Raw genomic sequence first — 25714 nt, 5'->3', positions numbered from 1 at the left:
AGACAGACCTTTTGAATTGTGAGCTAATACTTAAAGGCAGAATTGTGCTGTGCTTAGTTGCTTGGTCGTGTCCTACTCTTTGTGACCCCATGGGTTGTAGCACACCAGGCTCCTCTGTCTATGGGGATTCTCCAGGCAAGAATGCGGGAGTGGGTTGCCATGCCCTCCTCTAGATCTTCCAACCCAGGGATTAAACCCAGGTCTTCCGCATTGCAGGCAGATTCTTTACCAACTGAGTCACCAGGGAAGCCCAAAAGGCAGAGTTATTTTGAGTACATTTTCCTTATCTATAAAAAAGTATTAATGATAATACCTAAATTTACTTGTTTAAATTCTGCATAGTAGGGCTTCCCTGGTGATTCAGCAGTAAAGAATGTGCTTCAATATAGGAGATGCAGGTTTGACCCCTGGGTCAGGAAGATCCCTTGCAGAAGGAAAGGGCAACTCATTACAGTATTGTCTGGGAAATCCCATGCACAGAGGAGCCTGGTGGGCTACAGTCCATGGGGTCACAAGAGAGTTGGACATGACTGAGTGAGTAAACAACAAACTGCATAGTAACTATTTGGCACAGAGTAAGCACTTAATAGTCGGACACGACTGAGCGACTTCACTTTCACTTTTCACTTTCACACATTGGAGAAGGAAATGGCAACCCACTACAGTGTTCTTGCCTGGAGAATCTCAGGGACGGGGGACCCTGGTGGGCTTCTGTCTATGGGGTCACACAGAGTCGGACACGACTGAAGTGACTTAGCAGCAGCAGCAGCAAGCACTTAATATTTAGTAAAAGATTGAGTTCTGCTTTAATAAATGTACTGGATAGCATGCCTCAGGCTAACATCCAATTCAGAAACTAAGTAGAAATATTTGGCTATTTTTATTCCCATGTTTTCCAACTTTTCAATGGTGCAAGTCTACAATGAATGCGGTTCCTAAAGTTCCTTTCAGTATCCCCTTCATAGAAAGGAATGGCCATGAGAGCTTCCTCTCAAAGTTCACCACTAAAAAGGAATTAACACAGGCTATCTTGAGAAGTCCAAAAATCCTGGAAAAGAATTTTCTAACTGGCCTCTCTTAAAAGTCAGATGTTCATCTCAAAAGTGTGAGTGAGGTGTCTTTTTTGGGATAATCAGCTGTGGCCAGGGGAGCAAGGCCTGTAAAAATATGGCAGCTTCCATTCAAACCACAGGACTGGGAAAAAGGAAGTATATCCTTGAAAATACTTTATACTAGAACAGGGAAGTGCTGTAATGACACTCTTCAAATAAAATCTTTTTTCCTAAGAGGACAAGACATGAGTTTTATCCCTACAAACACATTTTCCATTATATAGCCCAATTTCATGACATTCCAAGGGACATCTTAACAAAGCCTCAGTTAAACGATATAACTTAGTGTCTATGACATGCCCACCACTGTACCAAATGTTACTGAATTTTTTCCAAATGTTACCTTAAATAAACCACCACCTGAGGTTTCATCAATTTTTGATGAAAGGCTGTTGACATGGCTGAAAGAACATTTAAGAAGGAAAATGGAGTCTGAGACTCAAAGTAGCCATAAAAAAGTCACACAAATGGTACAATTCTTTTACTGGGCTCAAACAAACATGGACAACTCTTTTTACTTTCTTGATTTTGTTTCTATAATAAACAAAATGTATTTCTAAAATTTTACACGTTTGATTAACTGGAGAGACAGTACTTCAGTTTGGAAAGACAACCTTTAAAAGAAAAGTGAATTTCCTTCAGGATGAAACGGACAATAGAACTGTATCCCTAATCCACTTTATTTTTGAACTATCAAATGTTCTCCTTCAAGCTGTTTTTTCTGTGTCTATTTATAGAGCCTCTTGGAAATGAATTAAAAGTCTTTGACTTCTTCATTCTGTTGAGAAACTCTTGAGAATGCTGAGAAATCTCCAGATAACCAGTATGTTTTCTCCTAGGAACAAACTTCAGAGCCTCTTCCCAGCTACCAGTATTTTTCAGACATAACAAAATACGTATCATTTGATCTAAAGTGAGATTTTTGGTACCAGTGTCCCACTGTAGATATTTATCTAATGGAAGGCATTCTGTTGCCAGCTTCAGCCGTTTTGCTTTGGCTAGGGATGTGCCTGGCTGCATATTCTTATCAACAAAAGACCCTACTATATAAATTTTGTCATGCTTGAAAGTAGTCATAATATTGGGAGAATCTGCAGTTAAATATATAATACTATCTTTTGGAAATAAATCTACATGAGACTTTTCTGTTGCTGTTAAAAGCAATTTGTTCCATTTTTCTCCATAACGTTTAACTAACTCTTTATAGTAGGCACCACCTGTTTTAAGATTGCAGAAATAAATATGGAAAGGATCAACATTTCTTCTATTACATCCTTCACTTTCTAAAAGTTGGGAAACAGCATTCTGCAATTCTTTTGGTTTCATATAGTCATCATAAACCATGTCAAAAACCAAAGGCTGTCCAAACTGCATGGCCTGGGCACCTTTCCAGCCCATTGCAATGTCCATATTCCTATCCCAAAGTCGTAGAAATAGAAAGTTTTGCTGTTTATCTTCCTTAATGGTTTCTGGTAGTTGATCTTTTTTAACTTCTTCTTTTTCTGCTTTTTTCATTTCCTTTTTTATTTGTCTGGCTTTTTTCATTTTTTCCTTAATATATAAGTATTTTAAATATTTTCTTTTTGATGACTTAGAAACACATTCCATAAGGGTTTTGAGCTCTTCTTCACTGAAGTGTTCTGGTACTTCTTTGCCAAGCAACCTCCACATCTCAACTAACTCCCTGGTGGCAGCTAGAGGATCTTCATCCTCGCTACTTGAGACTGTTGAAACATCCTCTTCTTGCACACTAGATTTCATTGTAATTTTCCACCTATCCAACTCAAGCTCTTCAGGAGGTGGTGTACTTTCCTTATTAGGATAGGATGCAGCTGGTATTTTGGAAGACATGTATCTCTGCAGAATTGTTGAATATAAAACCCTTCTCTTCCTATGAAGGGTAAATGGCACTAAAACTCTGGCAAAAGGTCTTAAGAAGGTGATACTGACACTCATTTTGAGGAGAACAGGTATGTAAGAAAAGCCCTATAAAAAAAGAAAAATGTAATGAAAAGTTAAAGACTGTACAAATTTGAGATATCAAAATACAATTGATTTCTGAAACACAAAGTGGAATCTTAGTCCAACTTACTTGATGCACCATTAATTTTTCTTGATTCCTGTGGCCTACAGCCTGTGATCATTCATTAGGCAAAAAGTAGAGAAAACTCTTTTGGGTTCTTATTTGACATATGAATTTTACTCTTGTTTTAGGCAAAAGGATACCTTGAAGAGCCTACTTAGATTTGTATCTGGGGACCGAGAAGATCAATGTTACTGAATAACTAAGTTATGTATTACATGGCTGAGATAGCACTATATTCTTCTCCATTTTCTACTAGTCCTAGATACAGACCCAAACAAAAGATCCTCAATAAGCAATATGTAAAGACAAAGGGCAGAAACATTACAGAAAATGGCAACTAGTAAAAAGCATTTAGCAGCTGCTGTGCCAATGCCCTCATTTGCTTTCAAAAGGGAGATTTTTTAAAGTTTTTTAAAAACATTTATTTACTTGGCTGTACCAGGTCTTAGTTGCAGTATGAGGGATCTGGTTCCCTGATCAAGGATCAAACCTGGGACCCCTGCATTGGGAGTGCCAAGTCTTAGCCACTGGAGTACCAAGAAGTCCCTAGAGAGATCTTCTGATTTAAAAACAAAATAAAATCTCCCTTCTCCAATATAAATTTTACTCTGCAGCAAATAATGTTATTACCAAACAAAATATCCAGAATTAGGGCAGATATATATATATATATATATATAAGCTCTACAATTTTATCCTATAGGTCTGGAAGTCCACAAAACAAGATGCGTAAAGATGTGAAACTAATGCTTGACTTGAAGCAAAAAAAAAAAAAGGAATTCAATTTTCACAAAATGCAACTAAAATACTTGAAAAATTCCTTCTTCCCTTGGCTTCATTTACTGATATTGCATATTCCTAGGTCTCTGACCTGTGCACTGATGCTCAGCTTGATCCCCCACCCCCAAACACACACAAGGTGGATATGCTTCTGAGTTCTGTCCTTAGTCCTTTTTTCAATCTAAATATTTTCTCTATGAACTCTGATCTACCTCCCTGACTTTGATCACCATGTATGAGATGACACTTCAAATGCAACAAACTGAAATCTGTCTCCCTTTCCTTCCCAATCTGCTTTTCCTTCTGTTGGTTCAGTTCAGTTCAGTCGCTCAGTCGTGTCCGACTCTCCGCGACCCCATGAATCACAGCACGCCAGGCCTCCCTGTCCATCACCAACTCCTGGAGTTCACTCAAACTCATGTCCACAGAGTCGGTGATGCCATCCAGCCATCTCATTCTCGGTCGTCCCCTTCTCCTCCCGCCCCCAAACTTTCCCAGCATCAGAGTCTTTTCCAGTGAGTCAACTCGTCCCATGAGGTGGCCAAAGTATTGGAGTTTCAGCTTTAGCATCAGTCCTTCCAATGAACACCCAGGATTGATCTCCTTTAGAATGGACTGGTTGGATCTCCTTGCAGTCCAAGGGACTCTCAAGAGTCTTCTCCAACACCACAGTTGGTTCAGGGAGGGACAATAATATCCACCCATTTGCTGATGCCAGAAACCGGGAGTCATTTCATTACTGTCCCCTCTTACACCTTCCATTCCTAATTTGAGTTATAATCATTTACTCTCTAAATACTTCCTGAATCCATTCACTTCTCTTCAACTTCCTTTTCTTAATTATATCTTCTAGCTTCTAAATTTGCTCTCCCTCATCTCTAAATAATTTAGAACTAGTGCAGATCTGATCAATACACTCGTCCTCCTCAATGTGTATTTTTAAATTCACTGTTGCCAGCTCAAACTCTAAACTTAATATATATGGCATATAATTTTTTTTCCCCACAAAATCACCTTTTGCTTATCTCTTCAGCTACATCTCTAGCTATTTGTCATCTCAAACTTTAGATCAACTATTCCTCTTATTGACTTCCCTCTTAGTTCAGCGGTAAAGAATCCGCCTGTAATGAAGGAGTTCACCTGCAATGCAGGAGACCTGGGTTCCATTCCTGGGTTGGGAAGATCCCCTAGAGAAGGAAATGTCAACCCACTACAATATTTCTAGCCTGGGAAATTCCACGGACAGAGAAACCTGGCGGGCTACAGTCCATGGGGTCTCAAGAGTCAGGCATGATTTAGGAACTAAACCACCACCATGGTAATCAGGACAAGGGTTGTGTTTATATTGACACTGAACGCAATGCTTCGCAGTATACAGCTCACATTTATCATTCAAGTATTTTTCGATTAAATACTCCAGGTCAATTCTTCTCTTACTTAAAACACGTTCAGGCAGCTTTTAAAGAAGAAAATATTTTACTTTAGACTTTTTGAAATATTTAAGCGAGAGTTCCTAGCCTCAATATGAGAGGTATGTATTTCAGAAAAAGTCTTGAGTTTTGTCTTTGTAACTGATAACTATTCTTAGGATATCATAGAAATACCCGACTCCCCCCAGTTTAAACGGTGAACAAGAATATCATCTTAGGCAATACCCGTTCATTTCATGTATTGTACTTTGTTGATGTTGTTTAGTTGCTACCTCATGTCTGATTTTTTAGACCCCATAGACTGTAGCCCACCAGATTCCTCTGTCCATGGGATTTCCCAGCCAAGAATAGTGGAGTGGGTTGCCACTTCTCAACCAATGGAGCGGACCGGGTCTCCGGCATTGCCAAGCAGATTCTTAGCTGCACAGCCAATACGGAAGCCCTCCAGGTATCGTTCTACTTACAGTTTATGAATTACTGGGCTTCCTTTTCTCTGTGGGCCTTCCTTGCGTACAGGCTCCAGTACCTTAGGCCTCCCGCTTCCTCCCACCTCGCCACACACACTGGGAGACAAGAAAGCCGTCCATACCAGCAATGCAGAGACAATGACTCCCGCGGGTGCAAACCGCAAGGCACCCCAGAGCACGCCAGGTTCTACCGTGAACTTTTGCCAAGGGATGCGCGCCGTACGTGACTTACAGCTTGCCTACCACTCCACGCAGTTTCCGTCGTGGACCAAAGACTCACAGCCGGAAGTCCCGCCGTTTCCTCCAGGCGCTGCCATATGACGTCACACCATTAGGGGCGCGTCTTCCGGCCTGGAAAGTATCTCTGCGTTGCAACACGGGCTGAGAAACAGCCAGTGACCTTAGCAGTACAAAGACGATTGGAACCACACTGTGAGATTTGGGGGCTGAAGCCAGGTGAGAGTGGCTAATGGATGAATGGAATATGAGAAAATGAAGTCAAGTTCAAACACTTTTGTGAAATTTGGCAGAAGCAATATTCGGTGAACTCAGCATCCAGCGTGGTGTCCAGGAAGTTTCCGTTATTTTACTGTTATTGGGAGAGATTTGACCAACTGATTGGATTGTTAACATGGGAATAAGGAAAGAAAGGGTTCAGAGGACAGCTGGCGGGGATCGCTCTTGTAAAGGAGGAGGAAGTACCACTTCCTTTTAATAAGAAGGGAAGAAACTTATGTAGGGATGGAAGCCAGTTTGTAGATATGGCGGTTGTAATTTGAGAGTTCCCATTTCTTTTTTTTAAATTTTTGACTGGAAGATAGTTTCTTTACGATGTTGTGTTGGTTTCTGTCAGACAACAATGTGAATCATCCATAAGTATACACAGATCACCTCCGTCTTGGACCTCCCTCCCCTCGCCCCACCCCACCCTTCTAGGTCATCACAGAACCCTGGGTTGAGGTCCCTGTGTTATACACCTGCTTCCCACTAGCTGTCTGTTTTACATAGGGTAGTATATAAATATATATATCTCAATGCCACTCTTTCAATTTGTCACACCCTCGACTTCACTCACTGTGTCCATAAGTCCATTCTCTACACCTTCTCTATACTCGCTAAATGTTAGTCGCTTCAGTCGTGTCTGACTCTGCGACCTCATGGACTGTAGTCCGCCAGGCTCTTCTGTTCATGAAATTCTCCAGGCAAGAATACTGGAGTGGGTTGCCATTTTCTTCTGCAGGGGATCTTCCCAACCCACGGATTGAACCTGGGCTTTGCGCTTTGCGGACACATGCTTTACTGGCTGAGCCACCAGGGAAGTAAGATTCTCGCTAAGAGTTCCTATATCTGAAGGAGGTAGTCTGCTGAGAATCTGGAGAGTGAAGAAAGGGAGAAGGTTTGATACTGTCATGAACTATTAATATGACATACAAAGAGTGATGGAGAAGTTTTTCACGTATTTTGGTGTAGGGAAGTCCTTCTGGCTTATCTATGGTTCTACCTGAACTTTGTGTGAGCTAAAACAGCCTGACTTATGACCTGTTGAATGCTTATACAGCACATCTGCTTTAACTATTAAGGTAAAGAATGCCCTCGGTCAAGATAAATAGCTCCCTACCTATGGCATCGTTTAATAGTTTCTTGATGATGATGTTTCCTTCCCAGACACCATGATCTTGGTATTTCATTGAATTCATACTAATCTGTCTCTTTTGAAACATTGAATGATTGCACCCCTGTCATGTTTGATGTGTGTTCTTTGTTTTAATAATAAGGTTTAAAACTGTGTTGAAAACCATGCTTCATTGGAACAGGTCATTTGAGCCACTAAGAAGCTGCCTCCTAGGCTATATTCCCCATTTTGGCTCAAGTAAAACTCTTTTCTATTCCTTAGAATAGTTTAAGTATTAATTATTTGTGTCAGCAATAGAAACAGAAAGTAGAGTGGCGTTTACAGGGGCTAAGAGGATGGTGCTGAAAATGAAGTGTTTAGTCGTGTAACATTTCAGTTTTGTAAGGTGAAAAAATTCTAGAGATCTGTTGCACAATAACACTACTGAACTTAAAAATTGTTAATATGGTAAACTTATGTTTTTCCTAAAATCACAATAAAAAAAGGGGGTGGGGAATGAAGTGTCAGCTGACTAGGGAATGATAGTCATGTTGTTGGGCACTATTTATGATTTAATTTGGGTTTCCCTGGTGACTCAGACAGTCAGGAATCTTCCTACAATGCAGGAGACCTGGGTTTGATCCCTGGGTTGGAAAGATTCCCTGGAGAAGGGAATGGCAACCCACTCCAGTATTCTTGTCTGGAGAATTCCATGGACAGAGGAGCCTGGTGTGCTGCAGTCCATGGGATTGAAAAGAGTCTGACATGACTGAGCTACTAACACACACAGTCTAATTCAGTTTGTTTGTTTCTGTTCAGTCCCTAAGTCATGTCTAAATCTTTGCAACTGCATGGACTGCAGCACACCAGGCTTCCCTGTCCTTTGCTATCTCCTGGAGTTTGCTCAAACTCATGTCCATTAAGTCAGTGATGCTATCCAACCATCTCATCCTCTGTTGCCCCCTTCTCCTGCGTTTAGTCTTTGCCAGGATCAGGGTCTTTTCCAATGAGTTGGCTCTTTGCATCTCGTGGTAAAAGTATTGGAGCTTCAGTTTCAGCATCAGTCCTTCCAATGAATATTCAGGGTTGATTTCCTTTATGATTGATTCATTTGATCTCCTTGCAGTCCAGGGAGCTCTCAAGAGTCTTCTACAGCACCACAGTTTGAAAGCTCAATTTTTTGGCACTCAGCCTTCTTGATGGTCCAACTCTCACATCCATACATGACTATAGGAAAAACCATAGCTTTTACTATACAGATCTTTGTTGACAGAGTGATGTCTCTGCTTTTTATACACTGTCTGGGTTTGTCATAGCTTTTCTTCCAAGGAGCAAGTTTTTAATTTCATGGTTGCAGTCACCATCCACGGTGATTTTGAAGCCCAAGAGAAGAAAATCTGTCACTGTTCTCACTTTTTCTCCTTCTATTTGCTATGAAGTGATGAGACTACATGCCCTGATCTTTTTTTGAATGCTGAGTTTAAGTCAGCTTTTGCACTCTCCTCTTTCACCCTTATCAAGAGGCTCTTTAGTTCCTCCTCGATTTCTGTCATTACAGTGGTGTCATCTGCATATCTGAGGTTATTGATATTTCTCCCAGCAGTCTTGATTCCAGCTTGTGATTCATCCAGCCTGGCATTTTGCATGATGTGCCTTGCATTTAAGTTAAATAAACAGTGTGACAGTATATAGCCTTGTCATATTACTTTCCCAATTTTGAACCAGTTCATTGTTCCATGTCTGGATATAACTGTTGCTTTTTTACCTCATACAGGTTTCTCAAGAGGCAGGTAAGGTGGTCTGGTATTCCCACATCTTTAAGAATTTTCCACAGTTTGTTGTGATCCACACAGTACAAAGCTTTAGCATAATCAATGAAGCAGATGTTTTCCTGGAATTCCCTTGCTTTCTCTATGATCCAGGGAATGTTGCCAATTTGATCTCTGCTTCCCCTCCCTTTTCTAAATTCAGCTTGTACATCTGGAATTTCTTGGTTCACATACTGCTGAATGAAGCCTAGCTTAAAGGATTTTGACTATTACTTTGTAGTGATATCACTCTATCTTGTTATGTGATCTCCCCCACCCTCCTTCATTTTGCTGACAAAGGAGATGAGAAACAGGTTAGTAGATGGAATTGAGTCAGCAAACTGAACAATAGGACACTGAAAAGAGCCAGGTATCATCCACTTTTGTGAATGTTTTGGTGGAGCAATATGTATTTGGTAAAGCCAAGATTCAGGCCATGACCACAGGAGTCAGTGGCAGGATTATAGTGGGATGGGTCATGAGAGATGATCTAGAAATCCAAGTCAGGGTATAAGTATGGTACTGTATTTGATTCAAAACTCAATTTTGTACTCTGTATTTAGTAGCATTTGAAGTTTCTCTTTTGGTGTGGGCCTGTCTTACAGATTACTAAAATTAGGGAGATCTCTGCTTTCTGGGTCAGATATTATTTTGATTTTTAAAAATGAGATGAAAGTTTTAGGATATTTGAGAGTCAGAGGCCAAACAAAAGGATTTTCTTGTCCTTTCATGCCTTACAAAGTTCATTGCTATGCAGTACCTTGACCACTCCTCTCTCAGCCTGAGGGTGGGTAGTGTCCTTTGTTATCTAATTGTTCTAGGATTTGGGAACTGGGATGTATTACTTAGGAAAAGTGAAGTTGCTCAGTCCTGTCTGACTCTTTGCGACCCTGTGGACTGTAGCCTACCAGATTCCTCAGTCCATGGAATTTTCCAGGCAAGAATACTGGAGTTGGTTGCCATTTCCTTCTCCAGGGGATCTTTCCGACCCAGAGATCGAACCCAGGTCTCTCTCATTACAGGCAGACGCTTTACTGTCTCAGCCACCAGGGAAACCCCTGTGAAGCTGTTTGCATGCAGTTTGGAACCTGGGACCTATCACGTGTTAGGCTGTAGAACTTAATGCTCCTTTAATGCATTTTTGCTTCTGTACTTTGCTTACTGCTTGCTGCTCACAGGACCAAAGTTACTCCATTTAAAAGTAGACACCATCTTGAGTAGGGTTATGTATGGATTCCTGGAAAAACCGCAACCTGGGGAAACTCCCCTCTCACGACCAATCAGAGAGGAATAGGAAAGCCCCAGGTTGAGCAAGTTTAAAGAGTCCAATCAGAATGCACCAAGTACTCTTTAAGAAAAGGTTAACCAATCACGTCTAGGCTGATGCAATAGTCACTAACTCTTGCAGTACTTTCGCGCTCAATATACTATATAAACCTCTGTATTTTTAGAGTCGGGGCTCCTATCCGGATCCGCTGTGTCGGTGATGGTGGGGGGTCCCTGCTCCAGTTTGAATAAACCGACCCTTGTGCGTTTACATCGGAAACTGGCCCCTGCGATGGTTATTGAGGATTGCGCGACTTGGGCATAACATTTGGGGGCTCATCTGGGATCCCTCTTAACCCCGCAAGGACACCGATCAGAAGGGTCGCCGCCAAACGGGTAAGACTTTCTCTGCTCTCTTTTTCTTAAAAGGCCTTGCTTCTGAAACCAGTATATGATCCTAGCGGACGCGCTGGAGGATCACTGGTGTGGGTCTAGGGGAGACGTTCCGGACCCTGTCTGTGGGGACGGAGTGCCCCTTGCTTCAGAGGATGGACGCAGGTTGCTCCCGCAAGCCGCTCGGAGACCGTCGTCCTACTTTCAGTTTTGCCTCCAGACGTCCGGAGGTCTATCCTTTCTGTCATTTTGTTTGTCTCTGTGGCTGACTGTGCTCTCTGTATTGCTTTACCAACATCTGACTGATTTGACTGATTTTCTGAAAATGGGACAGAGCCAATCTCATCCTACACCCCTTTCTTTGATGTCTGACCATTTTAAGGAAGTTAATGGGCGCGCCCATGACCTCAGTGTAAAAATAAAAACCAAATGATCACTTTTTGCAGCACCGAATGGCCCACTTTCAATGTGGGTTGGCCTCGGGAGGGAACTTTCGATCTTGAGACAACGCGCCGATTGCAAGACATCATCTTCCGCCCAAGGGTGGGACACCCAGACCAGGTCCCCTGTATCTTGGTCTGGGAAGATATTATAAGGAGACCCCCGCCCTGGGTAAAGCCTTTTTTACCTCAACAGGTCCCTTCCCCCAAGCAGGTGCTGTTGACTCAGATGGTGGGAGGCCCAAGAACGCGGAAGGAAACTAAGTCTTCGGCGCCACTCTACCCAATTTTGCAGGGTGGTGCCGATGAGGACCTCCTTTTTCCTTCCCCTTACCAACCCCCTAAACCCCATCCGGCACCAATCGCTCCACCCGTAGAGCCATGGGGGTATCAAGGAGGTCCGGCACAAAATACAAGAAAGAGACGGGCTATGTTGCCGGCTGGCCCAGCAAACTCTACTGTTGCCCTCCCCTTAAGGGCAGCCAGTCCCCCTGATGAAGATGGAAATCAGCCTCACCATTATTGGCCCTTCGCTACAAGCGACCTCTATAATTGGCGATCTCAAAATGCGAAATTTTCGGATAATCCCCGAGACCTCAATAATCTCCTAGAAACTGTCCTTTTTACTCATCAGCCTACCTGGGATGACTGCCAACAGCTACTCCAGATCCTGTTTACTATGGAAGAAAGAGAAGGATATAAGCCAAGGCCAGGAAAAAAGTTCCAGGAGCTAATGGAGGGCCCATAAATAATATAGATGAAATTAATGCTTCTTTTCCCTTGTCACGCCCCGAGTGGGACTTCAACACGGCACAAGGTAAGGAGAGACTCCAGGTCTACCGCCAGGTTCTGTTGGGGGGTTCTTAAGGCCGCGGCCGTAAACCTACTAATTTAGCCAGAGTAGGAGGTGTTCCGGAGAAGGCAATGGCAAGCCACTCCAGTACTCTTGCCTGGAAAACCCCATGGATGGAGGAGCCTGGTGGGCTGCAGTCTATGGGGTCGCTAGGGGTCGGACACGACCGAGCGACTTCACTTTCACTTTTCACTTTCACACATTGGAGAAGGAAATGGCAACCCACTCCAGTGTTCTTGCCTGGAGAATCCCAGGGGCGGGGGAGCCTGGTGGGCTTCCATCTATGGGGTCACACAGAGTCGGACACGACTGAAGTGACTTAGCAGCAGCAGCAGCAGGAGGTGTTCACGGAGAAGGCAATGGCAAGCCACTCCAGTACTATTGCCTAGAAAATCCCATGGAGGAGGAGCCTGGTAGGCTGCAGTCCGTGGGGTCGCTAAGGGTCGGACACGACTGAGCGACTTCACTTTCACTTTTCACTTTCACACATTGGAGAAGGAAATGGCAACCCACTCCAGTGTTCTTGCCTGGAGAGTCCCAGGGAAGGGGGAGCCTGGTGGGCTTCCGTCTATGGGGTCACACAGAGTCGGACACGACTGAAGTGACTTACCAGCAGCAGCAGCAGCAGGAGGTGTTCAACAGGGACCAACCGAGAGTCATGCTGCCTTCCTGGAGAGGCTCATGGAGGCGTTCAGGCAGTACACCCCAGTGGATCCCGAGGCCGATAGTACCCAGGCGGCCTTGATCATGCACTTCGTTAATCAGGCAGCACCAGATATTCGGAGAAAGCTCCAGAAACTAGAGAGGTTAGGCGAAAAGACTATACAAGATCTGGTGATGGTGGCCGAGCGAGTCTATCACACCACCGAGACTCCAGAGGAAAAACAGGCAAAGGCTGCAGACCGTCAGACGCGAAACATGGCCTGCGTCTTACTGGCAGCCACAGCTGCCAGCTCAGGAGAAAGAGCGCCAATTATGAAGACTCACAGCAGAAGGTAAGGACTGACCCCGAACGAGCCCTCCGCTGGGGAAAAACCAGTGCGCATCCTGTAAAGAGGAAGGACATTGGGCTAAAGACTGCCCTAAAAAGGAAAAGCGCCAACCCAAGTCCCCATTCTTGGCAATGGATGAACTGAGTGATTAGGGGAGACGGGGTTCGGACCCCCTCCCTGAACCCAGGGTAACCTTGAAAGTGGAGGGGACCCCCATTGACTTATAAAGAACCTGCCTATGACTCAACAACTGGCCAGTTGGTGGCATGCTGCAGACTGCTCCCTGATACTCCCCGAGCAATTGGAGAACAAGTGCTATGGAAACTGCATCGGGCCACCCACATGGGCACTCGAAAGATGAAAGATCTCGTCAGACACGCCAAGATTACAATCAAAGATGCCCGATCTAAAATAAAAGATATCATGGCAAAGTGGCAAGCCTGCCAACTAACGAACGCCACTCGTCACCTCTACAACCCAGGATTCCGGGAACACAGGACACAACCAGGTGCTTATTGGGAGGTAGACTTCACTGAGGTAAAGCCTGGTAAATATGATTATGAATACCTGTTAGTGTTTGTAGACACTACATCTCAGATTGACAGAAGCCTTCCCAACTAAGTGCAAGACGGCCCAGGTTGTAGCCAAGAAGCTACTAGAAGACATTCTACCTCGGTTCGGGTTCCCTGTGCAGGTAGGATCTGACAAGGGGCCTGCGTTTGTGTCAAAGGTAAGCCAGGGATTGGCGGGAGCGCTAGGGACAGAATGTAACAGAGTTCTGGACAGGTAGAAAGGATAAATAGGACTCTTAAAGAAACCTTGACCAAACTAACCTTAGAAACTGGTGGTGACTGGGTGGCTTTCCTCCCTTTTGCCCTGTATAGGGTATGCAACTCCCCATACAAGCTGGGACTCACCCCCTTTGAAATCATGTACAGGATTCCCCTCCCATTGTACCAAATCTAAAAACAGGTATTGAGGCTCATAGATGACCAAAAACTACTCTCTTCTCTCCGATCCCCGCAATATACCCATAAGGATGTGTGGAAGAGACTGAAAACACTGTATGAATCTGGAACACCTCTGGAACCTCACCATTACCGGCCGGGAGATTGGGTGTACGTGTGCTGTCACCGCCAGGAGACTCTGGAACCCAGGTGAAAAGGACCTTATCTAGTCGTTCTGACCACTCCAACCGTGCTAAAGGTAGACAGCATTGCCTCCTGGGTACACTACACCCAGGTATGCCCAGCAGACCCCTTCGCCCTGAGAGAAGACTTCCTGCCCCAATGGAAGGCCGAGCCAAACAAAAACAACCCACTCAAGCTCAAAGTTTGCAGACAATGGTCTGGCTACTGCCTTTGTTTGCTCCACTTTCAGTAACTGCGGCAGCCTCACTCCACCAGCCTATGAACTTGACCTGGATGATCATCAGCGCCACCACCGGAGACATCATCAACTCTACATCTGCCATACACCCTAAAAATAGCTGGTGGCCCCCGCTGGAATTTGACCTCTGCTTCTTGGCCGCTGGGTCTTGGGATGTTGGCGACTGGGTCCCTAAACAGCCAGGTGAGACAGAGCCAAAATGGCAGTCCAGGTGGTCCGGACCGGGGTGTAGTCACTTCCTCCAGCGCGGCACCCTACAAAGTACTCCCTTTTATGTCTGCCCTGGCGGGGGACGGAACAGAGAAAGGTTCAGCGGTGTGGGGGAGCAGAGAAATTCCATTGTGCTGAATGGGGATGTGAATCGACAGGCACGGTCCCTTGGGATCTCCCTACTAAAAATGACCTAATTTCCTTAAAAAGGGTGCCAGGACACCAGGGACTAACAATAGAACACGGGAAAGGTCTCCAGGGACCCTGCATGAAGGTCCTCTGCAACCCTGTAAGACTCACCTTCACAACAGAAGGACAAAAATTTCCCAGCTGGGAGGCTGGGCGGACATGGGGCCTGAGGTTATATCAATCTGGGTATGACAACGGGCTATTGTTTACTGTCAGGCTAAAAATAGAACCTATACAACAGGGACCAGCCCAGGCTCTGGGACCAAACAATCTTCAGTTCAGTTCAGTCGCTCAGTCGTGTCTGACTCTTTGCGACCCCATGAATCACAGCACGCCAGGACTCCCTGTCCATCACCAACTCCCGGAATTCACTCAAACTCATGTCCATCGAGTCGGTGATGCCAACCAGCCATCTCATTCTTGGTCGTCCCCGTCTCCTCCCACCCCCAATCCCTCTCAGCATCAGACTCTTTTACAGTGAATCAACTCGTCGCATGAAGTGGCCAAAGTATTGGAGTTTCAGCTTCAGCATCAGTCCTTCCAATGAACACCCAGGATTGATCTCCTTTAGAATGGACTGGTTTGACCTCCTTGCAGTCCAAGGGACTCTCAAGAGTCTTCTCCAGCACCACAGTTCAAAAGCATCAATTCTTCGGCGATCAGCTTTCTTCACAGTCCAACTCTCACATCCACACATGACCACGGGAAAAACCATAGCCTTGACTAGATGGACCTTGGTTGGCAGAGTAATGTCTCTGCTTTTCAATATGCTATCTAGGTTGGTCATAACTTTCCTTGCAAGGAGTAAGTGTCTTTTAATTTCCTGGCTGCAATCAGCATCTGCAGTGATTTTGGAGCCCCAAAAAATGAAGTCTGACACTGTTTCCACTGTTTCCCCATCTATTTCCCATGAAGTGATGGGACCAGATGCCATGATCTTTGTTTTCTGAATGTTTAGCTTCAAGCCAACCTTTTCACTCTCCTCTTTCACTTTCATCAAGAGGCCTTTGAGTTCCTCTTCACTTTCTGCCATAAGGGTGGTGTCATCTGCATATCTGAGATTATTGATATTTCTCTTAGCATCCCATTTACCCACCAGGGCTCCCGCACCTAACCTGTCAGCTACCCCTAGCCATGTCCCTCTGCAAAACAGCACTAGCGAGCACTACCAGACAGAAAGAGACCCCCTATTTGAAATGACAGTCAACACCTTCCGGGTCTTAAACTCTTCCCGGCCAGACTTAACTGACAAATGTTGGCTTTGTTATGATATCAAACCACCCTATTATGAGGGAATAGCTTTCCGGGGCAGCTATAATCAGACCAAAGACCAAAGTGCCTGCCACTGGCAGCAGAAAGGAAATGTTAAACTCATGTTGCAACTGGTGGCGGGGCAAGGCCTCTGTGTAGGCCAAGTACCCCCATGCTATCAGCACCTCTGTAATGATACCCACAAAATCAACTCGACTGATTATCTAATACCCCCACATGAAGGATGGTGGGCCTACTCCTCAGGGCTTACTCCCTGCATACATGGCCAACTACTTAACAAGACGAAAGATTTTTGTGTTCTAGTGCAGCTCGTACCTAGACTGTTTTACCATTCAGATGATGACCTATACCGCTGATTGGGAGACTTCTTCTGACCAAAGAGAGAGCCGATTATCGCCCTCACTCTCACCGTCCTATTGGGCCTGGGGGTAGCTGGGGGCAGGGACAGGTGTATCCTCACATGTTTTGCAGAACCAACATTATAGTAGCCTAAGAGCAGCCATCGACCTAGATATAGAAAGGTTGGAGAGCTCCATTAGTCATCTACAAGAGTCTCTAAACTCATTAGCTGAGGTGGTTCTGCAGAACCGGAGTGGTTTAGACCTGGTATTTCTACAACAGGGCGGCCTCTGTGTAGCCCTCGGAGAAGAGTGCTGCTTCTGTGTAGACCACTCTGGTGTGGTAAAAGAGTCCCTGGCAAAAATAAGAGAAGGTCTAAATCAGAGAAAAAAAGAAAGAGAACAGTCTCAGAGTTGGTTTGAATCTTGGTTTAACTCTTCCCCTTGGTATACTACTCTGATATCTACTCTGATGGGACCTTTAATCATCCTGCTTCTGCTCCTCACTTTTGGGCCTTGTATATTAAATCAGCTGGTAACTTCTGTAAAAAACCGCATTAATACCATCCAACTAATGGTCTTAAGGTCCCAATACTCACGCTTAAAACAAGAAGACTCACCTTCCCATATGGGAGACCAGATTGAACTAGATACGGACCCATGATTGGGTCATCTCAGGGACTTGAGAAAGGGGGGAATGTAGAACTTAATGCTCCTTTAATGCATTTTTGCTTCTGTACTTTGCTTACTGCTTGCTGCTCACAGGACCAAAGTTACTCCATTTTAGAAGTAGACGCCATCTTGAGTAGGGTTATGTAAGGATTCCTGGAAAAATACAACCTGGGGAAACTCCCCTCTCAGGACCAATCAGAGAGGAATAGGAAAGCCCCAGGTTGAGCAAGTTTAAAGAGTCCAATCAGAATGCACCAAGTACTCTTTAAGAAAAGGTTAACCAATCACTTCTAGGCTGATGCAATAGTCACTAACTCTTGCAGTACTTTCACGCATAAACCTCTGTATTTTGAGAGTCGGGGCTCCTATCCCAATCCGCTGTGTCGGTGATGGTGGGGGTCCCTGCTCGAGCTTGAATAAACCGACCCTTGTGCGTTTGCATCAGAAACTGGCCCCTGCGGTGGTTATTGGGATTGCGCGACTTGGGCATAACAAGGCAAATGTGATAACCATTACACTACAGAAACCACACAAATGAAAGTCACTCAGTCGTGTCTAACTCTTTGGGACCCCATGGACTGTAGTCTGCCAGGCTCCTCTGTCCATGGAATTCTCTGGGCCAGAATACTGGAGTTGGTAGCCTTTCCCTTCTCCAGGGGATCTTCCCAGCTCAGGGATCGAACCCAGGTCTCCCACATTGCATGCGGATTCTTTACCAGCTGAGCTACCAGGGAAGCCCAAGAATACTGGAGTGGGTATCCTATCCCTTCTCCAGTGGATCTTCCTGACTCAGGAATCTAACTGGGGTCTCCTGCACTGCAGGCGGATTCTTTACCAATTGAGCTATTTAGGAAATACTGCTAAAAACAAGATTTCCCCCAAGTTACAAATCCTCTCCACAAAGGCAGTAGAGAAAAAAACACTTAGTTTTGAATAAGCACTAAACCAGGTTGTGGTGGGCATCATAGGCAATCTGTGAAGAGATTGTGAAGACAGAAAGGAATCTCATCCCCTTAACTAGCCAAGTAGATACCCCCCATTGCATACATATTTTCAAAATAATAAACAGTCCTCAAGAGAACCTAACAGCATACTTTGTTATGTGAAGTTCATCCTAACTTTACCATGATAATTGAGGAGGTTACTTTTATTTGTTAATTAGCTTTATCCAGTGAGAAAAACAAACTTTCAGTCTTTTTGACAGGACATGGTTTTGCCAGTTGGAGCAAGACTCTTTGAAACCCCATGGACTGCAGCATGCCAGGCTTCCCTGTCCATCACCAACTCCTGGAGTTTACTCAAACTGATGTCCATTGAGTTGATGATGCCATCCAACCATCGCATCCTCTGTCATCCCCTCTTCCTCCCACCTTCAGTCATTCCCAACATCAGGGTTTTTTCAAATGAGTCATTCTTCACCTCAGGTGGCCAAAGTATTTCAGTTGCAACTTCAGCATCAGTCCTTCCAATGAATATTCAGGACTGATTTCCTTCAGGATGTACTGGTTGGATCTCCTTGCAGTCCAAGGGACTCTCAAGAGTCTTCTCCAGCACCACAGTTCAAAAGCATCAATTCTTCAGCGTTCAGCCTTCTTTATAGTCCAACCCTCATATCTATACATGACTACTGGAAAACCATAGCTTTGACTAGATGGACCTTTGTTGGCAAAATAATGTCTCTGCTTTTTAATATGCTGTCCAGGTTGGTCACAACTTTTCTTCCAAGGAGCAAACATCTTTTAATTTCATGACTGCAGTCACCATCTGCAGTGATTTTGGAGCCCCCCCAAAATAAAGTCTGTCACGGTTTCCATTGTTTCCCCATCTAGTTGCCCTGAAGTGATGGGACTGGATGCCATGATCTTCGTTTTCTGAATGCTGAGTTTTAAGCCAACTTCTTCACTCTCCTCTTTCACTTCCTTCAAGAGGTTCTTTAGTTCTTCTTCACATTCTGCCATAAGGGTGGTGGCATCTGCATATCTGAGGTTATTGCTATTTCTCACAGCAATCTTGATTCCAGCTTGTGTTTCATCCAATCTGGCATTTCTCATGATGTACTCTGCACATAATTTAAATAAGCAGGGTGACAGTATACAGCCTTGACCTACTCCTTTCCTGATTTGGAACCAGTCTGTTGTTCTATGTCCAGTTCTAACTGTTGCTTCCTGACCTGCATAAAGATTTCTCAGGAGGCAGGTCAGGTGATCTGGTATTCCCATCTCTTTAAGAATTTTCCACAGTTTGTTGTGATCCACACAATCAAAGCCTTTGGCATAGTCAAAAAAGCAGAAATAAATGTTTTTCTGGAACTCTCTCACTTTTTCAATGATCCAGTGGATGTTGGCAATTTGATCTCTGGTTCCTCTGCCTTTTCTAAATCCAGCTGAATATCTGGAATTTCATGGTTCATGTATTGTTGAAGCCTGGCTTGGAGAATTTTGAGTATTACTTTTCTAGGTGTGAGATGAGTGCAATTGTGCAGTAATTTGAGCATTCTTTGGCATTGCCTTTCTTTGGGATTGGAATGAAAACTGACCTTTTCCAGTCCTGTGGCCACGGCTGAGTTTTCCAAATTTGCTGGCATATTGAGTGCAGCACTTTCACAGCATCATCTTTTAGGATTTGAAATAGCTCAACTGGAATTCCATCATCTCCACTAGCTTTGTTCATAGTGATGCTTCCTAAGACTCCTTGACTTCACATTCCAGGATGTCTGACTCTAGGCAAGTGATCACACCATGATGCTTATCTGGGTTATGAAGATATTTTTTGTATAGTTCTTCTCTGTATTCTTGACACCTCTTCTTAATATCTTCTGCTTTTGTTAGGTCCATACCATTTCTGTCATTTATTGAGCCCATCTTTGCATGAAATGTTCCTTTGGTATCTCTAATTTTCTTGAAGAGATCTCTAGTCTTTCCCAACCTATTGTTTTACTCTATTTCTTTGATCACTGATGAAGGCTTTCTTATCTCTCCTTGCTGTTCTTTGGAACTTTGCATTCAAATGGGTTTATCTTTCCTTCTCTCCTTTGCTTTTTGCTTCCTTTTTTTTCATAGCTATTTGTAAGGCCTCCTCAGACAACTATTTTCCCTTTTTGCATTTATTTTTCTTGGGGATGGTCTTGATCCCTGTCTCCTGTACAGTGCCACGAACATCCGTCCATAGTTCATCAGGCACTCTATCAGATGTAGTCCCTTAAATCTATTTTTCACCTCCACTGTATAATCATAAGGGATTTGATGTAGGTCATACCTGAATGTACTAGTGATTTTCCCTACTTTCTTCAATTTAAGTCTGAATTTGGCAATAAGGAGTTCATGGTCTAAGCCACAGTCAGCTCCCGGTCTTGTTTTTGCTGGCTATATAGAGCGTCTCCATCTTTGGATGCAAAGAATATAATCAATCTGATTTCAGTGTTGACCACCTGGTGATGTCCATGTGTAGAATCTTCTCTTGTGTTGTTAGAAGAGGGTGTTTGCTATGACCAGTGCGTTCTCTTGGCAAAACTCTATTAGCCTTTGCCCTGCTTCATTTTGTACTACAACGCCAAATTTGCCTGTTATTCCAGGTGTTTCTTAACTTCCTATTTTTGCATTCCAGTCCCCTATAATGAAAAGGACATCTTTTTGGGGTGTTAGTTCTAGAAGTTCTTGTAGGTCTTCATAGAACCCTTCAACATTTCAGTTCAGCATTACTGGTTGGGGCATAAACTTGGATTACTGTGATATTGAATGGTTTGCCTTGGAAATGAACAGAGATCATTCTATCATTTTTTAGATTTCATCCACATACTGCATTTCTGACTCTTGTTGAGTATGATGGCTACTCCATTTCTTCTAAGGGATTCCTGGCCATGTAGTAGATATAATAGTCATCTGAGTTAAATTCACCCATTCCAGTCCATTTTAGTTGGCTGATTCCTAAAATTTCGACATTCACTCTTGCCATCTCCTATTCGAGCACTTCCAATTTTGCTCTGATTCATGGACCTAACATTCCAGGCTCCTATGCAGTATTTACTTCCATCACCAGTCCCATCCACAACTGGGTGTTGTTTTTGTTTTGCCTCTGTCTCTTCATTCTTTCTGGAGTTATTTCTCCACCTATTTTCAGTAGCATATTGGGCATCTACTGACCTGGGGAGTTCATCTTTCAGTGCCATCTCTTTTTGCCTTTTCATACTGTTCATGGGGTTTTCAAGGCAAGAATACTGAAGTGGTTTGCCATACCCGTCTGTCTTGGGTGGCCCTACTCGGCATAGCTCATAGTTTCATTGAGTTAGACAAGGCTGTGGTCCATGTGATCAGATTGGTTATTTTTCTGTGATTGTTGTTTTCATTCTGTCTGCCCTCTGATGGGGAAGGATAAGAGGCTTATGGAAGCTTCCTGATGGGAGAGACTGACTGAGGGGTAAAATGGGTCTTGTTTTGATGGGCGGGGCCATGCTCAGTAAATCTTGAATCCAGTTTTCTGTTGATGGGAGGTGCCATGTTCCCTCCCTGTTAATGGACTCCACAAAGAGTGGATGAACTGAACTGAATGAACAAGAAGGAAAGGGGCAGGGAAAACTTTTGAAAGAATCCCATGACCCAAGGTCACAACTTAAACCAATTAGAATCTAATGGGACCAAGATGGCAGACAAGACTAGACCTTGATCCTCAATCAGCAAGCAAAATGACACACCCAGAGGTGCCATGACAGTTGCAGGGCAAAAGACCAAGGAGTGGGTGATAGCCCAAATCCTGGAACCCTCTACCCCTTCCCAAAAATAGCTGGAATAATCCTCCCACTCAGTGAGTGAGTGAGGGAGCAAAGTCACTCAGTCGTGTCTGACTCTTTGGGACCCCGTGGACTGTAGCCTACTAGGCTCCTCAGTCCATGGAATTTTCCAGGCAAGAGTACTGGAGTGGGTTGCATTTCCTTCTCCAGGGGATCTTCCCAACCCAGAGATAGAACCCAGGTCTCCTGAACTACAGGCAGAGGCTTTACTATCTGAGCCACCAGGGAAGCCTCTCCCACTCATTAGCATAAGAAATTACCTAGCCTATAAAACGGAGAAGGCAATGGCACCCCACTCCAGTACTCTTGCCTGGAAAATCCCATGGACGGAGGAGCCTGGTAGGCTGCAGTCCATGGGGTCTCGAAGAGTCGGACATGACTGAGCGACTTCACTTTCACTTTTCACTTTCATGCACTGGAGAAGGAAATGGCAACCCACTCCAGTATTCTTGCTGGAGAATCCCAGGGATGGGGGAGCCTGGTCGGCTGCCGTCTAGGGGGTCGCACAGTCAGACATGACTGAAGCGACTTAGCAGCAGCAGCAGCAGCCTATAAAAACTAACCATGCTGCATTTTGCAGTGCACTTGCCCTCTGTGATGGCCCACATTCTTGTTTGTTGAGTGTGTTTCTCTCTGAATCTGCATAAATCCATTTCTTAACTATCACTTTGTCTCTCACTGAAGTTTTTCTGCAATGAGACATCAAGAACCTGAGCTTTATGAGGCCCTGAAACCAGGTACCATGGGTTTTGGCTTGGTTCGAGTTCCAGCCATGTGGGTTCGAGTCCCAAACTGGGTTTTGGCTGGAGTTGAGTCCCAGACATGTGGGTTCAAGTCCGAATCTGAGGTAAACAGTTTCAATACCCCTATTCTACTTCTTGACTGTAAATTCCTACCTGTCTTTGTTGTGTTTAGACTTGAGCCTGATCTTTCTTTTCTGTTGGCAGTAACCCTAATTGCAATCATCTTGAATAAAGTCTTTACTATTTTAACAAGTGTTAGGTTAACCTTTAATAGAAGCAGCCTGTGTGAGTAGTCCACCTAAGGCTCAACTTTAGATCATCACGGCTTCTCTTTTTTTTTTCATGGTCACAAAATCTTAACATTTTAAGCCTAAACTTTACAGAATAAATATACTGGACCCTATCTCCATCAATCCTAACTTTTAGTTACTATTTTAAATGTTTTAAATGTTGACCTAACCACTAAAATATTAGTGGTCTTACAATGTCTGGATTATGGAAATACATATTTCTGAATTAAATGCTTCAGATGGTCTGGTGTGAGCTCTTCTGAGGGATCCTGAACCAGAATCACTCAACTAAGCTGCTCCTGAACAGAGGCTGTGAGATAATAAAGGTTGTTTTAAGTCACTAAGTTTTGGGGGTAAGCTAATATGTAGCAACAGAGTATCATAGACTGGGAGCCATAAACAGCAAGTATTCCTCACAGTTCTAGATCTGGGAAGTCCATGATCAAGGCATCAGCAGATTCAGTGTCCAGTGAAGACCTGCTTCATAGATGGCTGGCTCCTCCCTGTGTCTCACGTACTGCTGTTGTTCAGTTGCTAAGTTGTGTCCACCTCTTTGTAACCCCATGGACTGTAGCACACCAGGCCACCCTGTCCTTCATTATCTCCTGGAGTTTGCTTAAATTCATGTCCACTGAGTTGGTGATGCCATCCAACCATTTCATTCTCTGTTGCTCCCTTTTCCTCCTGCCTTCAATCTTTCCCAGCCAGCATCAGTGTTTTTTCTAGTGAGTCAGCTCTTCACATCACGTAGCCAAAGTATTAGAGCTTCAGATCCATCTTTTCAATGAATATTCAGGATTGATTTCATTTAGGACTGACTGGTTGGATCTCCTTGCAGTCCAAGGGACTCTCAAGAGTCTTCTCCAGCACCACAGTTCAAAAGGATCAATAGTTCAATGCTCAGCCTTCTTTATGGTCCAACTCTCACATCCATACATGACTACTGGAAAAACCATAGCTTTGACTGTATGGACCTTTGTTGGCAAAGTGATGTCTCTGCTTTTTAATATGCTGTCTAGGTTTGTCATAGTTTTTCTTCCAAGGAACAAGCGGTTTTTAATTTCATGGATGCAGTTATAATCTGCAGTAAATTTTGGAGCCCAAGGAAAGAAAACTGGTTTTTCACTTTTCACTGTTTCTATTTTTTTCCTGTTTGCCATGAAATGATGATACCAGATGCAATGATTTTAGTTTCTTGAATGTTGTTTTAAGTCAGCTTTTTCACTCTTTTCTTTCACCCTTATCAAGAGGCTCTTTAGTTACTCTTCCACTGTCTGCCATTAGCATGGTATCATCTGCATATTTGAGGTTGTTGATGTTGTTGTCTCACATTGCAGAAGGGAGCTTTTTGAGGTTTCTTACATAATAGCATTAATCCTGGTAATGAGGGCTCTACCCTTATGGTGTAATCACCTCCCAAATATCCCACCTCCTAATACCATCACATTGGAGATTAAAATTTCACCATGAATTTTGGTGGGGGACACAAACATTCAGTTCGTAACAAAAATTATGGTGTAAACTAGGTTTAAAAAAAAACAAAGCGCTAAGAGGAACTTCCCTGGTGGTTCAGTGGTTAGGAGTCTGCTTCTGAAACAGGAGGGAATGGGGCAGGGCTCCACCTTTGATAGAATGATATAGCCCGAGGGCACAACATAAATTGATTAGAACCAAATGGGTCCAAATGGCAGACAAGTCAACTTGACTAAGGCTCACTGTAACACATCAGCAGGCTAAGTGACACACCCAGAGGTGCCATGACAGTTCCAAGGTTGACCATCAAAGACCAAAAGTGGGTGGTAGCCTAACCCCTGGAAATTCCCACCCCGTCCCCAAAATAGCTGGAATAATCCTCCCACTCATTAGCCTGTGAAATTACCCAGCCCATGAAAGTTAACCTCACCACATTTCAAGGCCACTACACTGGCCTTTTGTGTTGACCCTCACTGTCTGTAGAGTGTGTTTCTCTCTGAATAAATCCACTTCTTACCTGTCATTTTGCCTCTTACTGAATTCTTTCTGTGATAAGAACATCAAGACCCTGAGCTTCATTAGGTCCTCAACCAGGTCTGTGACCTCAGTGGGAAGACTGTGAGTTCTGACTGAGTTTGAGTCCCAAACTGGGTTTTGGCTGGGTTCAAGTCTCAGCCATGTGGGGTCAAGTACCAATCTGAGGTAAACGGTTTCACTTTCAGTGCAGGGGATGGGTTCAACCCCTGGTCGGGGAACTACAATCCCACATGGTGTGTGATGTGGCCCAAAACCAACAAAAACAAAACAAAAAAACCCAACTAGGAATTAGAACACTAGAAGAACTAGAAAGAGCTATGGACAGAAAAATCCATATGACCTATTAGATATGGCAGAGTCAACTTTTCAAATGTAACATCTAATATGGTTTCCTCTAGTACTCATGTAGGGGCAGAGCTGAAAAAAACCTTGTAACTTATTCCTTTATCTCTGTTTAAAACTTTCTGCTAGCTGCTACTGCTAAGTCACTTCAGTCGTGTCCGACTCTGTGTGACCCCATAAACGGAAGCCCACCAGACTCCCCCGTCCCTGGGATTCTCCAGGCAAGAACACTGGAGT

The 25714-nt window shown here is 44.0% G+C and overlaps 2 protein-coding genes across 7 annotated transcripts; one reads left to right on the top strand and one right to left on the bottom strand.

Moving 5' to 3' along the window:
• Positions 1-1578: 1578 nt before the first annotated feature.
• TRMT10C (tRNA methyltransferase 10C, mitochondrial RNase P subunit) lies at positions 1579-6156 on the bottom strand. 2 transcript variants are annotated; one of them, XM_055415867.2, is made up of 2 exons: positions 5998-6156; positions 1579-3098 (listed from the first exon to the last, which is right to left on the bottom strand). In XM_055415867.2, exon 2 carries the CDS (start codon positions 3066-3068, stop codon positions 1806-1808), a length of 1263 nt encoding a protein of 420 aa, XP_055271842.1. In that variant the 5' UTR covers positions 3069-3098; positions 5998-6156; the 3' UTR covers positions 1579-1805. The 2 variants fall into 2 exon arrangements, with proteins under 2 accessions (XP_055271842.1, XP_055271928.1); XM_055415953.2 differs by having other exon boundaries at positions 5873-6010.
• A 59-nt stretch (positions 6157-6215) lies between these two features.
• On the top strand, positions 6216-18487 carry LOC148778743 (uncharacterized). 5 transcript variants are annotated; one of them, XR_016037504.1, is made up of 5 exons: positions 6222-10957; positions 12029-12211; positions 14278-14396; positions 14620-14811; positions 15049-17852. XR_016037504.1 is itself a non-coding variant. In XM_088836676.1 (4 exons), the coding sequence occupies exons 2-4, from the start codon at positions 12152-12154 to the stop codon at positions 14720-14722; spliced, it is 282 nt and encodes a 93-aa protein (XP_088692802.1). In that variant the 5' UTR covers positions 6222-10957; positions 12029-12151; the 3' UTR covers positions 14723-17851. The 5 variants fall into 5 exon arrangements, 2 of the variants coding, with proteins under 2 accessions (XP_088692802.1, XP_088692800.1); XR_016037505.1 differs by having other exon boundaries at positions 6216-6331; positions 10747-10957; positions 12029-12301; positions 12589-18487; XM_088836676.1 differs by having other exon boundaries at positions 14620-17851.
• The last annotated feature ends 7227 nt before the right edge of the window (positions 18488-25714 follow it).

The sequence above is a fragment of the Moschus berezovskii genome, chromosome 1, assembly GCF_049115385.1.
Source record: "Moschus berezovskii isolate FMDL1 chromosome 1, NW_MosBer_1.0, whole genome shotgun sequence".
In the NCBI taxonomy this organism is placed as follows: Eukaryota; Metazoa; Chordata; class Mammalia; order Artiodactyla; family Moschidae; genus Moschus; species Moschus berezovskii.
This window is presented reverse-complemented; position numbering and strand designations above follow the sequence as displayed.